The sequence below is a fragment of the Apodemus sylvaticus genome, chromosome 18 (assembly GCF_947179515.1).
Source record: "Apodemus sylvaticus chromosome 18, mApoSyl1.1, whole genome shotgun sequence".
In the NCBI taxonomy this organism is placed as follows: Eukaryota; Metazoa; Chordata; class Mammalia; order Rodentia; family Muridae; genus Apodemus; species Apodemus sylvaticus.
Window position 1 is genome coordinate 44,347 of NC_067489.1, and position 14,001 is coordinate 58,347.

Here is a 14,001-nt window from a genome sequence, read left to right on the forward strand (position 1 = left end):
CCAGTATTATAGGGGAGTACCAGGACAGAGGAATGGGTGGTGATTGGGGAATGGGTGGAGAGAAGAGGGCTTATAGGACATATGGGGTGGGGGGAGCCGGGAAAAGGGAAAGCATTTGGAATGTAAACAAAGAATATAGAAAATTAAAAAAAAATAGAAACTGTGAAGAAGAAGAAGAAGAAGAAGAAGAAGAAGAAGAAGAAGAAGAAGAAGAAGAAGAAGAAGAAGAAGAAGAAGAAGAAGAAGAAGAAGAAGATTTCTAGATAAGAAATCTCCAATTAGTTTTCTTTCCCTTTTTGGGAAGGAAGTAAGGAGGAGAGCTGGGTATTGAACCTTGGGCATTGTGCCTTGGATATGTTAGATAAAAGCTCTACTACTGAGTTACATCTACAGTCATATTTTATGTTTTTTGTGGCTTTCTTACAAAGGTGTGCTTTGTATGTAATATAGATAAAAATAAATTCACATTTCACACAAGCTTAATCAAGTACACTTTATATAATATACAGCCATGAAGCAAATGAATTAAAGTATATAAGCAGCATGTTAAGACGTGTTCAAAATACAATATTTTGTGAACTACCAATATCATTGTAGCTAGTAAAGAAATGTGCCAAAACTCCCTTTGCCATTCCACTTAAACTGGTTCCCCATAATTTCAATAAACATCTCCTGTGACATTATGTTGTCATCAGCTTGTATAATCCCAAGTTCACTCAGTCTTTTCTTCATTCGGCCTTTTTGCATGGAAATAGCAAGTAGCTCATTTATAATTTCACAATTTCCTTTAGCTTGTTCATTGAAGTCAGCTGTGGTATAAGGCTCCATTTTGCTAGTCACACACTGAAGCATTTCTTCCAGATCTAATCCTTCAGTGACATCTGCCTCTTTATTTTTCTGAACCATATTGTCTGAGGAAACAAATTATAATGAAGTTAAATACATAGTCTAAACAAACAAGGAGATATTTCTAATACAGTCTTTTAGACTCAAGTATTTTCTGCCAAGAGTTTATTATAGGATTTTTTTACTATAAGAATCTCAATGAGTAGCTACTTAGATTTCTTGCATAGTTTCATAGCATTAATAGGGTCATCAATTTTAAACTTTGTTTACCTTCTTCATCCTAAAATCTCAGTCACTGGACAGATATTTTCCTAGACAGGTGCTAAGCTATGCATTGGGAGCTAGGATGCAAAGAATAATATAATACTGCTACTTTTGTTAAATAAACTCATAATCTACCAGCTGGTTCCTGTCCTCAAAGGTGTACTCTCATGTTGGTGGCCTGCCCTGGCCTTCTGGATTTCTGAGTTGAGGTGGTACACAGAGTTGGATGAAAGCCAAAACTGTTGATCTCCACCTTTGTAACTCTAACTACTGGGGGTTAGAAGCCTCTCTCACTGGCCAGAAAGCTCATTAACTCTTTTTGAACCAGAGAGAAAAGAAAGGAAAGGAAAAAAGTCACTCACTCAGACAACACACTGGGTGAAGTAGAAACTAGCTACACTATCTGTGTTTATTGCTTTCAGCTTTTTTAAAGCTTTTTAGACAAAAATTCCTCTATGTAAGAATTACCTCACAGATAAAATGTTACATGAAGTAAAAGGGGAGTTACAGAAAAGTATTAATAACAAATAAAAAGCACTGTTTTATATTGTAAACTCATTATAAATTCAAAGCAAAAGTTTTTACATGGCTTTGCCTTATCATAATGCATACCTGTGGCTTCATCCTTGTACCTGAATGTTTTTCCATTAACACAAATATTTCCCAAGCATCTATGTCTTTTTACTGTAATTATGAAAGCTCATTGTATTGCTTATTATGCAGCTTTTACTTGGTATTTATGAGTGGGTACATTTTATTCTTGATTCTAATTTTATTAGATATTCCTAGTAAAACAAATAAAACCATCTTAAAACCTTCTTCCTAAAATTATTTGAATTGAATTAGGAATTCATTATGAAATCATTAATTCATCTAAACAGCATTAATGAAAGTTTACACTTATGTTGCTCTGCAGGAAATCTGCTCAATAGAGCAGGGAGGCTAATGCCCAGGAATCCTTAGGCTATGTAAAAGTGACAGGAAGGGCCTATCAGCTGCAAGAAGCAAGCCTGAGATGAAATCTCTAGGGACCTTGCCTCTCATAGCTCACACATCACAGACCATGCAAAAATGGTGGGCCACATCCAGAAAGGTCACCTGCTAGCCTTAGCCTTTCCTAGATGGCTCCTGACACTTTTATGATTGTTAAATGCCAAAAATATTTTGTATTATTATCTTGCAATGTGATTAAGGCTATTTAAAAAACTATTTTTCTAGTTGGTTGCTGAAGATTCAAAGAATGAGAAATTAGCTTGAATCAATGGGGATATAGAATGATTCCAGCCAAGACATAAATCTCAATTTTACTTTGTTCTGTCCTGAGTGGAATGGCTCCTAAAGGATGATAAGGTCTATTCTTTAAACCATTTCAAAATTTCCACAGCCATACTAATACTTTTTACTTCTTTATGTCTAATATTTAAAAGTGATTTACATCAGTGGTTTGAGATTTACAAATTTCCACTGTGTGTGCTTACCTTTTCTGTCAGGAAAAGTGGCGACAGGGAGAAACATTTACCAATGAAAAGTAAAGGCAAAAGAAACCTCAAACTTAGAAAATTCATTTCTTTTTTTTTCCAAATATATTTCTTTTATTCTATATATTGTTTTTTTGTTTGTTTTTGTTTTTTGCTTTTGTTTTGTTTTTCGAGACAGGGTTTCTCTGTGTAGCTCTGGCTGTCCTGGAACTCACTCTGTAGATCAGGCTGGCATTGAACTCTGAAATCCGCCTGCCTCTGCCTCCCAAGTGCTGGGATTAAAGGCATGTGCCACCATGCTTCAATATATTCTTTATTTACATTTCAAATGATTTCCCCTTTCCTGGATCTCCCCTCCTCGAAAGTCCCATAAGCCCTCTTCCCTTCCCCTGTTCCCTAATCCATCCCTTCCCACTTCCCTGTCCTGGTATTCCCTACACTGCTGTACTAAGCATTTCCAGGACCAGGGGCCACTCCTTCCTTCTTCTTGGGCATCATTTGATATGTGGATTATGGCACACCTGAAAGCTTTAGAACAAAAAGAAGCTAATACACCCAAGAGGAATAGAAGGCAGGAAATCAATCAAACTCAGGGCTGAAATCAACCAAGTTGAAACAAAAAGAACTATACAAAGAATCAAAAAACCAGGAGCTGGTTCTTTGAGAAAATCAACAAGATAGATAAACCTTTAGCCAGACTAACCAGAGGGCACAGAGACAGCATCCAAATTAACAAAATCAGGAAATTCAAAAAATTATCAGATCCCACTACAAAAGCCTATACTCAACACAACTAGAAAATTCATTTCTTACTCCATCCTCCACAAATATCTACAGAAGTCATTTTGTTTTACACACAAGAAGCCAAGAAGACTTACTGAACCACACTGAAGTGCTGAAAGAATAAATCAACAAGCCAAATTTGAAAGTATCTTCCATACTTAGATTCAATAATGGCTTCACTATTCTCTATGACCTTGTTCTATCTCTATGACCAAGCATATTCAAATTTCTTTCTCTCTGTTTTTTTGAAAAGTGATCTCTGACTCTCTGTAGTTGAGTATAACTCTGAACTTCAATTCTTCTGCTTCTAACTCCCAAATGTTGGGACTGAACCTACAGTTTTGTGCATGTTAGGCCAGCACTCTACAAGCTGAACTATATCCCCAGACTTCCAGAAATACTTTTGAGGGAGAAAACCAGGTCCTCATCAGAATTTGGTGCTGAAATACAGTAAACTAGATCTAGTTTTATATTCAATTAATAAATACATTTACATCCTTTAAAATTAAATTACTAAATGTAGCATACCATTAATTTCATCTTCGGCATTTTCTTGTAGTTCACAGAAAATCGTGGGCTTCACCAAAACAACACCATAACCTTCATTATTATGTATGATGTTATTTATCATAGATATTTTTGGAATATCATAATGTTCATCAAGGAAGTCCTGTGACATTGAAAACAAATGTCTTAGGGAATTGTCATATTAAACATATGTTTCATAAATTCTCTACCCTTTCCCACACAATTTCTAAAAATAAAAGTAAAAAAGCTATGCTCATTAGTAAGTTGTAGCAGTAAGTGCACACTAAGTGTTGTTCTTTCTGTAGATTTGAAGATAACAAAAAATCATTAGCAGACTTTTAATCACTATTAGTGTTATTAAAATGTAAACACTTTATATTTTACAAAACAAACAGAGTACAACATAAGAACAAAATAAACATAACTTTTTAGAGGGGAAATCATTCTAACCTTTAGAAAAAAAATTCAGTCAACACCCACCTTAATGAGGATTCCTTCCTTGCAGTGATGGATCCCATTGTCAGTCAGGGTACATTTACTTCCAGGATATATTTCTATACCAGCACCCTATAAAATATAGGTAAAGCTTTAAAAGCTTTAAAGACCAGGGCCTAGAGAGATGACTCATCAGTTAAGACTACTGGCTACTCTTCTAGAGGACCCAGGGTTCAATTCCTAGCACCCATATGGTGGCTCACAATCATGAGCCTAGTTCCAGGAGATCTGACACCTTCTTCTGGTCTCCATCCATGAACACCAGGAACATATGTGGTACATAGACACAGAAGTAGGTGAAATACTCACATATAAACAAATATTTTAAAAAGAAAATATATAAAGGTTTATTAATATAACTTCTTACCCTTTCAGATAGGATAAATGTAAAATATACTGTTTTAAAGATAACATTTTATTTCTTTTCCTTCCTTCCTTCCTTCCTTCCTTCCTTCCTTCCTTCCTTCCTTCCTTCCTTCCTTCCTTCCTTCCTTCCTTCCTTCACATTTATTTATATTGGGGGTGTCTGTGAATGTACAAACATGTGTATATATGCCATGGAATGTCTGTAGAAGCCAGAGACAATTTGTAGGAGTTGGCTCTCTCCTGTAGTGATATGCATAGTAAAGCCTTTATGTCTGGCTTTAAATGAAATATACAGTAAAATCTTTGTGTCTGGCTTTAAATGAAATGATTCAGCAAAGCTTTTGCTATATTTAGGTTAATTGGTAGAGGTTGAGAAATCATTTTGAGACTGTTTTAACCTTGAAGAAATGTCATCTCTCTGAAAGGTCTGCACTTGGTACTACATGAAAGCTTGCACCTGCACAAACCCTAGTCCTAGAACATTCCTAGCAAACTTTTGTTCTTACTTTTGACTATGGCTAGATAAAAAAGAACCAAGATTTGTGTGGGTTGTCTGCTCTCTAGGGCAGCAAGCTCAAGATAACTTTGCTAAGTAGACCTTTTCTCAGTCCCAATTAATTTTGTGTACCGATCGAATAAAAGTAATTGGAGTGGGCTAGTCATGGAAGGCTGAACCTTTCTGCTTCTTCTGCAAATCATCTTGGTGAGTTTCTCTTTCTACTATGGCACCTACAACATTAATCAATACCCCTCTTCCATCATTTTGGTTCCCAAGGATCAAACTTGGGTTTTTAGGTTTAGCAGCAACCCAGTGTCATTTTGCTGGTTTTTATTAGACAGTTCTAATCCATATTGCCACCAAGCAATATTGGGGCACCAAGCAATACTACAATGATGAGCAACTATTGATAGTTAATCATTTCCAAAAATTGCATCATGGGACTGAAGAAATTATTTGTTTACTAAAATGCCTACAATACAAGCATGAAATATTTGGATCTCAAACACAACAGTGTGAACATGTAACTCCAGTCCTAAGAGGAGAGAGACGGGAGGATCACTGTATCTCACTGATCAACCAGATTAACTGAGTTCCACATCCAGTGAAACTCTACTTCAAAAAAAAATATTGCAAAAGTGATTGAGGAAGACACTCAATGTCAACTACTATCTTAAATATGCATGTGTACCTCAGCATACATGTACACAAACACACAAACACACACACACACATTACACTGCACAGAGACACACAATAACACACACTTAAAAAGACATACATTACATATATAAGGAGTAAAGAGTGCCATACTTAATGATTATACATTTTCATTCTAGACAAATCAACTTTTTGATTATATTAATAAATTACTTAACAATTTTGTTGAAAGATGTAGTTATTCAAAATAACCATTGTCTCAATAATTAGTTGGACACAAGCATTTAAATATACAAGCCTAAGACAGCTCATGCCCTAAACCACATGTGCATATAAGCAGCAATACATGGATACAGAGGGTTTAAAAAAGGAAACACAAGAAGTTGGGAGGGAAAAGTAGTAGAGAGGTAAGGGAAGAATTGGAGAGGGAAAATGAGGTGGATATGTATATTCATGTGCAAAATTCTTAAGCACTTACAGTAATAGCTTCAAATTGTTAGAAATTTATGTACAAAGTTATAAGCTTTTTTTTTTTTTTTGGAAAATTTTGTGTACATGTATAGGCCCATGTGTAGGAATGTTGAATTTGAATACAGGTGCCCAGAGTTCAAAAAAAGGATGTCAGGACCTCTGGAGCTAAAGTTACAAGAAGATGTTAGTATACTGACATGGGTATTGGGAACTGAATCTGGGTCCTCTCAAAGTGCAGTATATGCTTTTAACTACTGAACAACCTCTCCAGTTCCACAAAGTATAATCTTAAGGGTCTATACTTTTTAAGGTTTGCCATTGAGAATGTTAGATAATCAATTTTATTCTCAGTGCCCTGTTTATAATATGCTATAACGGTTGTATGTTTAATGACTACCTACATTTTAGAAGACTAGGAGATATTAGTGTCTGATTTTCATTGAAGAAATAATAGATTTACATCTTGGTATCATATTTGATTGATTTATTTCAAACTTAAAGACCATAACTACTTTTTTCCAAAGATAAGGCAATACCTTGGCACCATATACATCTGAGTTTTTCATGAAAAGTTCTGCTGATGTGCGAACTGTGACTCCTGTAGTTTCACATTGCAGTACACAGTTTTCCAGTGTGGTCTTGCCATGGTGAATGACTGTAACAAAAATATTCAAGTATTTTAAGTAATATATCAATATCAGAAAGCATTAGATGTTGTGATAACTCTTTATAAAAATGTCTCTTGACCCAAAAAAGACTTAACTTTTGATGCACTTTGCAGCCAAGCTAATAATATATGTTGAGATTGTTTAAGATTGGGCACTTAACCTATCCTGTTGTGTATTCAGCTGTTTATATTTTATCTGCTGCCTTGGTCACCAGCCTATTGCTGTGAAAAGACATCATGACCAAGACAACTTTTATAAGGTAAAACATTTAAAGGGTATGTGTGGGATTAACATTTTTAGAGGGTTAATTCATTATCATCACAGTGGGGAGCATGGTGGCGGAAAGGGAGACATGGTGCTGGAAAAGCACCAGAGAATTTTACATCCTGATCAGCAGCCAGCAGGCAGTGAGTGAGACTCAGCCTGGTGTGGAATTTTGAAATCTATAAGCTTAGCTCTGAAACCAAACCTTCTCCAACAAGACTCTTAATCCTTCCCAATAGTCTACCAACTGGGAATCAAGTACTCAAATATATGGGCCAATTTGGGACCATTCTCATTCAAACCACCACACCAGCTTTTCAGAACAGTGTAACCAACTTGTTTTGAACTTATTATGTAATCCGCTTTTAAAACTTAAGTGAATGCATAGCTTTAATTTTTAGTTATATACTATTTCATGTCTCTGACCATATAATGTATATGTTTATGTATGTGATTTGGTAATAATTTGCTGAAAGCAGCCAACAGGCTGACAACAACCTTAAAAATAAAATCCACCATAAAATTTTAAAGCAACATGTGGGTAAAAACATGCTATGGTAATAAAAACACAAAGCTTTTATGATCTCTTGGGAATTCCAAATATAAACAATTAGGTCATACCTTTTCCTAGATCTGACAGGTTTCCTGCTGAGAGGAGTAAACTCAAAATCTGTATGTCATTGTTATTGATTTAGATTAATTTTTACTATCCTTTGCCTATTGATTAAGATTTGCTTTTTCAGTACTTACTCTCAATAATCAAGCACATATGGTCCTCATGTTATTAAAAAAGAAAACCAGTAAGTAAAAGATCAATGACTTTTTTATTCAATAATTTATATATAAAGGACAAAATGATTTTCACAGAAGGGAAAACTAGCAAGTTTATCAAAGTTAAAAAGAAAGTTAAAATGGCTGATATTTCCAAAATCGAATGGAAAAGTAGAAAGTTTGTACAAACTGTGATGGTATTGATCATAATTAGACAATAAGATATTTTTCAGAGTTATCATTTGAATTTTGTTACATATATTACAAATTCATAAAAATATATAGCAGTATCTATTTTTAACTTTTTTTTGTTAAAAAAACTAAAGACTATATTTTTAATACTGAATGAATGGCTTAATGGGTAAAGCATTTGCCAAAACCTGAGGACCTAAGTTTAAATGCCCTGATAAAGCCAGGTACAGTAGTGTACACATGTAATCCCAGTGATCCTATAGTGAGATGAGAGGTGGACACAGGAGAAAGCACCAGAAGATTCCAGGCCAGCTACTCTGATATTAACTGCAGTTAACAGGTGGATTATATATCCTATAAAGCAAATACCAGAGCAATATCTTGGTTACTTTTTGCGTGTCTATAACAAGACACCTGATACATAATTTTAGGATCTATAAACTAGGAATAGCATGGTATCTGATAAGATCTCCCCAGATATGTTAAAATGTGGAGAGGCAAAAGGAAAAGGAATCACATGCAGAAGGTGCACATGTACTAGCAAGGAAGAAAGAGTATAGAAGTATCATGTTCATTCTTATAAGAACTTACTCCCTAGAAACTAATTTGCTCCTATGAAACCTATATTAATCCATTCCTGAGAATAGAGCCCCTGTAATCTAATTACCTACTACCAGTGCCAACTTCTAAAGGGTTCCACCACTTTAACACTGTTATACTTGTATAAGATATGGTGAAATATGCCTATAAATCCAGGGCTCAGGAGGCTGAGGTACGATTGCCATTTCTTATAAATTCTAGGACCGCTAGTTCAGAGTGAGACCTTATCTCAAAAAGAACAAAAAACAAACAAAAACAATAGCAAAAAAAAGTAACAGAAACTTCTTAAAGAAATTAAGAAGTTTCCAAGAATACAAATTATTCTCCACTTTGATGCTTCCTAAATTTTCATGCTATTCTTAATCTGCCTCCCATATATTCAATTACACTAAATTTTAACTTTCAAGCACTTTTCTCTCAAAGCTCAAAACAAAAAATATATCAAATATCCAGATACTTACTTAAGATTCCTTCTACAGAATCATGCTGAATAAATTTTATGCCTGAAATTTTAACATCCATACCCATGCAATCCACAAAAGTATCTCCTTTGCCCCTCTTTTCTATGACAATATCATCTGGTAGACCATATCCTAAGGAAGAGAGTAAAATCACACAGGATGAGGAGAAACATCTACATACAAAAATATTAAAACAATGTAAATGTTTAACAACTGATGAATGAACAATGAAAATGAAGCACATATACACAATGGAATTGTATACGACCATAAGAAAGATAGTAAATTTGCATAAAAATGAATAGAACTAGAAAGTATTACACTGAATAGAGTAGCTTAGGCCCACAAAAGGAAACCCAAATTTTCTTTCTTGAATACATAGCTTTAAAATTCAATTTTTTTTAAAATTCAAATTTAATTCTTTATAGAGGCAAGAAAGATTCCATGGTCAAAGGAAGCACTAAAGGAGGAGGTAGTTAAACACAGGGACATGAAAGGGTTTGGACAGGGTTATAGAAGTACTGGGAAGATAGGGAAAAGGGAAAGAAAACTGAGGAAGCATAAAAAAGCTACATGGAAACCTACTACTACTACTACTACTACTACTACTACTACTACTACTACTTACTACTACTTACTACTACTACTGCTTTTAGGAATTTAAATAAGAAAAAAAGAATGTTTTAAATAAGAGTCCAATACCAGATATGGCATACTGTCCTATGACTTGTGGGTCAGAAAGGTTTTAGAAGTTAACAAAAAAAAAAAAGGCTATTGTCATTGCACTTGATAACAAGTATGAGAGTAACATACTTTTGGTGAAGGACACAAAGAAAGAGATAAGAACTCTTCAGAAAATGCCCTCTATGCTGGCTGAGATTCACAGTACCAGAAAGTACTATCTAGGCTGCTAAGAAAGAACCTTATCAACAGTCTCACCTAACTGTAGATCACACATGTGATAAAACCCATCTGCCAAACAGGATATGCTCACTGATACAATGGTAGTATGACTATTTTGGAAATAACTAACTGCTTTGTAAGTGACCACGAAGTCTGCTCCTCTGGATAGATTACATACCTTGTACTCTAAGCCTGGTCAAAATTTTATGGCTGAGTAGCTTATGGTCCCAAGGGAAGAGCATACTACCTCTGTCAACAAAAATGAACATGTTGTCCAACTACCTTCTAAACTTGTTTTTAGCCTTTACAGAGGGAGACATATCTGGTCAAAGGGCTGAGTGCCTGCTAACTGTATCAACCTCTGTGGAATAACCACTATCCAATGCCCAGGAGACATCATAGAAGTCAGGGCACAACAAAATTTAACAATCACAACATTGTAAAGAGTATCATGAAATGTTGCAGATATGACATGGCCATTGCAGCCATGAAAAAACAGCATTTATAGATGCCTATATAAGACTAAGCCTTTCAGTTTTTTATTATGGATAGATGAGGTGTCCATGAGACTTTAGTCCTTCATGAGAAGCTAAGGACTGCTAATGGATGCTGGAGAGGATAAGGGTGGGTTTCATTAGGGTACTATATATACAAAAGTGGTTCAGATAAAAAAGAAAAATAATAGAAGGTAATGAGGATGAGTAAAATTATAATGAATAGCATCTTTATGAAACTGTCAAGGAAAAAAGTAAATAAATATCCCTTTTAGTTTTTAAAAGAGTACTAATAAAGCCAAAGCAACACTGACTTTAAAGAAAAGAAGCATCAGCATTTACCAAAAACAATATGGTGTTGGTTTGTGTGCATGCATGAACACATGTAGGGCAAGTAGATGAATGGACCATAAGATCTGAATGTCATCCTGAGTGAGGCGACTCAGTCACAAAAGAACACACATGGTATGCACTCACAGATAAGCGAATATTAGTCCAGAAGCTTGGAATACCCAAGAAACAATTCACATATCAAATGATGCCTAAGAAGAAGGAAGGAAAGGCCCCTGGTCCTGGAAAGGCTCAGTGCAGCAGTGTAGGGGAATAACAAGATAGGGAACCGGGAAGGTGGTAATTGGGGAACAGGAGTAAGGAAGAGGGCTTTTGGGACTTTTGGGGAGGGGGGATCCAGGAAAGGGGATGCCATTTGAAATGTAAATAAAGAATACATTGAATAAAAAAAATATAGATGTAAACCCATGCAGCTACAGTCATTTTATTTTTGACAAAGACTTTATTTTGACAAAAATACTCATTGGAGAAAAAGACAGTCTCTCTAACAAAGTGTGTCTGGAGAAAGATATATGCATGTAGGAGAATGAAATTAAATGACCCCTCATCTCTCTCTCTCTCTCTCTCTCTCTCTCACTCACACACACAGAGAGAGAGAGGGGGGGGAGAGAAAGAGAGAGAGAGAGAGAACTAATTCTAAATTGATCAAATATTCGAACATAAGCCCCCAAACTCTGAAACTTTTAAGAGAAATAAACAGGGAAGACTTCAAGATCTATACATAAATAAGAACTCCATGTATTTAGGAGATAAGACCAACAAACAAAAAGTTTGATCTAATGAAACTAAAAATCATCTGTACAGCAAAGGACCATGTTAATTGAGTGAAATATACCCTTAAGAATGAGAGAAAATATTTTCCAGCTATACATTCAACAGATGGTTAATATATAGCATATAAAAAGGACTCAAAGTACTAAAAGAAAACAAGGAATCCAAGGAAAAAGGCCATAGAACTGAATAGAGAGTATTCAAAGAAGTAGTACAAATGGCCAATAAATATCTTTAGTCTTTAACATTCTTAGACTTTAGGGAAATGCAAATTAAAACTACCACTAGATTTCTTCTTGCCATGGTCAAAATGGCCATTCTTAAGAAAATAAATGCTGGTGAAAGATGTGGAGAATTCTTATGCACTATTAGTAGGAATGTAATATGGACTATGGAAATCAGTGTAGAAGATTTTCTCAATATGCTAAAAATAGAACATGACCCTGCTATACCACTCTTGGACATATACGCAAAGAGCTCTCCAAATCTACTAAAAAGATACTTGTTCGTTTGTATTTATTTCTGTTCCATTCATAATTGAAAAAAAAAAGAAATCAGAATAGATATGTACCAACTGATGATGGATAATAAAATTGTTGTACATATATATAATTCAATTATAAAAAAGATGAAATTATAAAGTTCACAGGTCAATGGACATGGAAAATATTAAGTGAGGTAATCCAGATTGAGAAAGACAAATCCCTTGCTTTCTCTTATATGTGTATCTTAGTTTCTAATTTTTATGTATTTGTATTTATATGAGAGGAAATGTATGTATTTGTCATGAAACTAGAAAAGGCCTAATGAGAGGAGGAAAAAATTTTAAGGAAGAGTAGTGTGAGAAATAATAGCACACATGTGATATGAAAGTAGAAGGAAAATTTGGGATCAAAGGGTTCAAGGGAAGAAGGAGATGGTAAAGGAGAAGGTTAACCAAAATAAAAACTAAAATGAAAAATGAAATCAGATGGGTTGATTCATTCTTGGCGTTAATCATGAACACTAACTTACTGTTTATTTCTTACAAATGAAAGTTTGGTTATGATCTCCCATACTCACCTTCCAACTCTATGGAGTCAGCTATGGAGCAGGTGCCATGAACTACATAATGGCCAGGACAAATAATGACAGTGTCACCATTATAGCAGGCATTTATAGCAGACAACAGATCACTATGGAACTAGAAAACAACAGCATATTGTAAAAATACATCCTCAAAAGCAACTTAGATAGTACTTCAAGTGCCTTTATGCATCACGTGAAAATTAATTGAAACTTTGTCTTTATCTTTTTTATAGTGCTCTTAGCCCAGTTGTGTGCTTGTCACTGAAGTAACAGGCAGATAACAATGTGTGTTATTAAAGATCAGCGCTCTTACAATTTGGATCTCTCAGAAAACTAGCTCCAGAAAGTTCCTATAACTATCTGGAGAATTGATAAAAATTTGGAGTGAATCAAAAGTATCTTTTACCTGAATTTCTGTTTCTTCTTTGCAAGACTCCTCACAAAACCTGTCCCTGAATAGAGACCGAAGTAGACCTGTCTTCATGGTGGAGGAAACCACATGGATGACCTTCTGGCCATTTTGACGAGTACCCTTTGCTTGGATATTAGAGTTCTTCTGATAACCAAAAACATATCTTTAAAAAACCAAGAAGACCCATCAGTTCTCACTAAGATAGCTAGAAAGATGACATGCTAAATAATTCAGAGCAACAAAAATACACATACCTCAGCAAAGGATTCTCAATGAGTTTTAGCTTTTGTTTCAACTGTTCAATTTCTGAATACAAATTTAACCCTTCAACCATGGAGATATTTTCCTGCTCAGAGTCAGAATTACAATTTGACAAACTGCTTCTCAGATTTAAAAATTTCCTGTAACTCTCTTCACATTGAGACAACAGATTGTGGTAGTCAACAATAAGTCCTGAAGGAACTCGATCTTCAAGTATATCATAATACCTGAAAGTTTAAAAGCAAATTGAGATCCATTCCCTTTTCTAGTATATTTTCCTATCATTAAGACTGGATTTAGTTTTCAAAGATCCATCCTATTTTATTATTGCTTTTAACACTCTCTTTGTTCACAAGCCATTTTCCCCAGGTCATTTCTGACCTTTCTATATCTTT

The 14,001-nt window shown here is 34.9% G+C and overlaps 1 protein-coding gene across 2 annotated transcripts in view; it reads right to left on the bottom strand.

Annotated features, from left to right (window-relative positions):
* Positions 1-479: 479 nt before the first annotated feature.
* Shcbp1 (SHC binding and spindle associated 1) overlaps positions 480-14,001 on the bottom strand; it is a 45,348-nt gene continuing 31,826 nt past the window's right edge. For both annotated transcript variants that reach the window (XM_052162280.1, XM_052162279.1), the window contains 8 exons: positions 13,600-13,833; positions 13,340-13,508; positions 12,928-13,048; positions 9,347-9,478; positions 6,927-7,045; positions 4,380-4,466; positions 3,900-4,041; positions 480-911 (listed from right to left, as the gene is read on the bottom strand). In XM_052162280.1, coding sequence (XP_052018240.1) covers positions 598-911; positions 3,900-4,041; positions 4,380-4,466; positions 6,927-7,045; positions 9,347-9,478; positions 12,928-13,048; positions 13,340-13,508; positions 13,600-13,833 — 1,318 coding nt within the window. In that variant the 3' untranslated portion in view covers positions 480-597. The remainder of the gene's footprint in view (positions 912-3,899; positions 4,042-4,379; positions 4,467-6,926; positions 7,046-9,346; positions 9,479-12,927; positions 13,049-13,339; positions 13,509-13,599; positions 13,834-14,001) is intronic.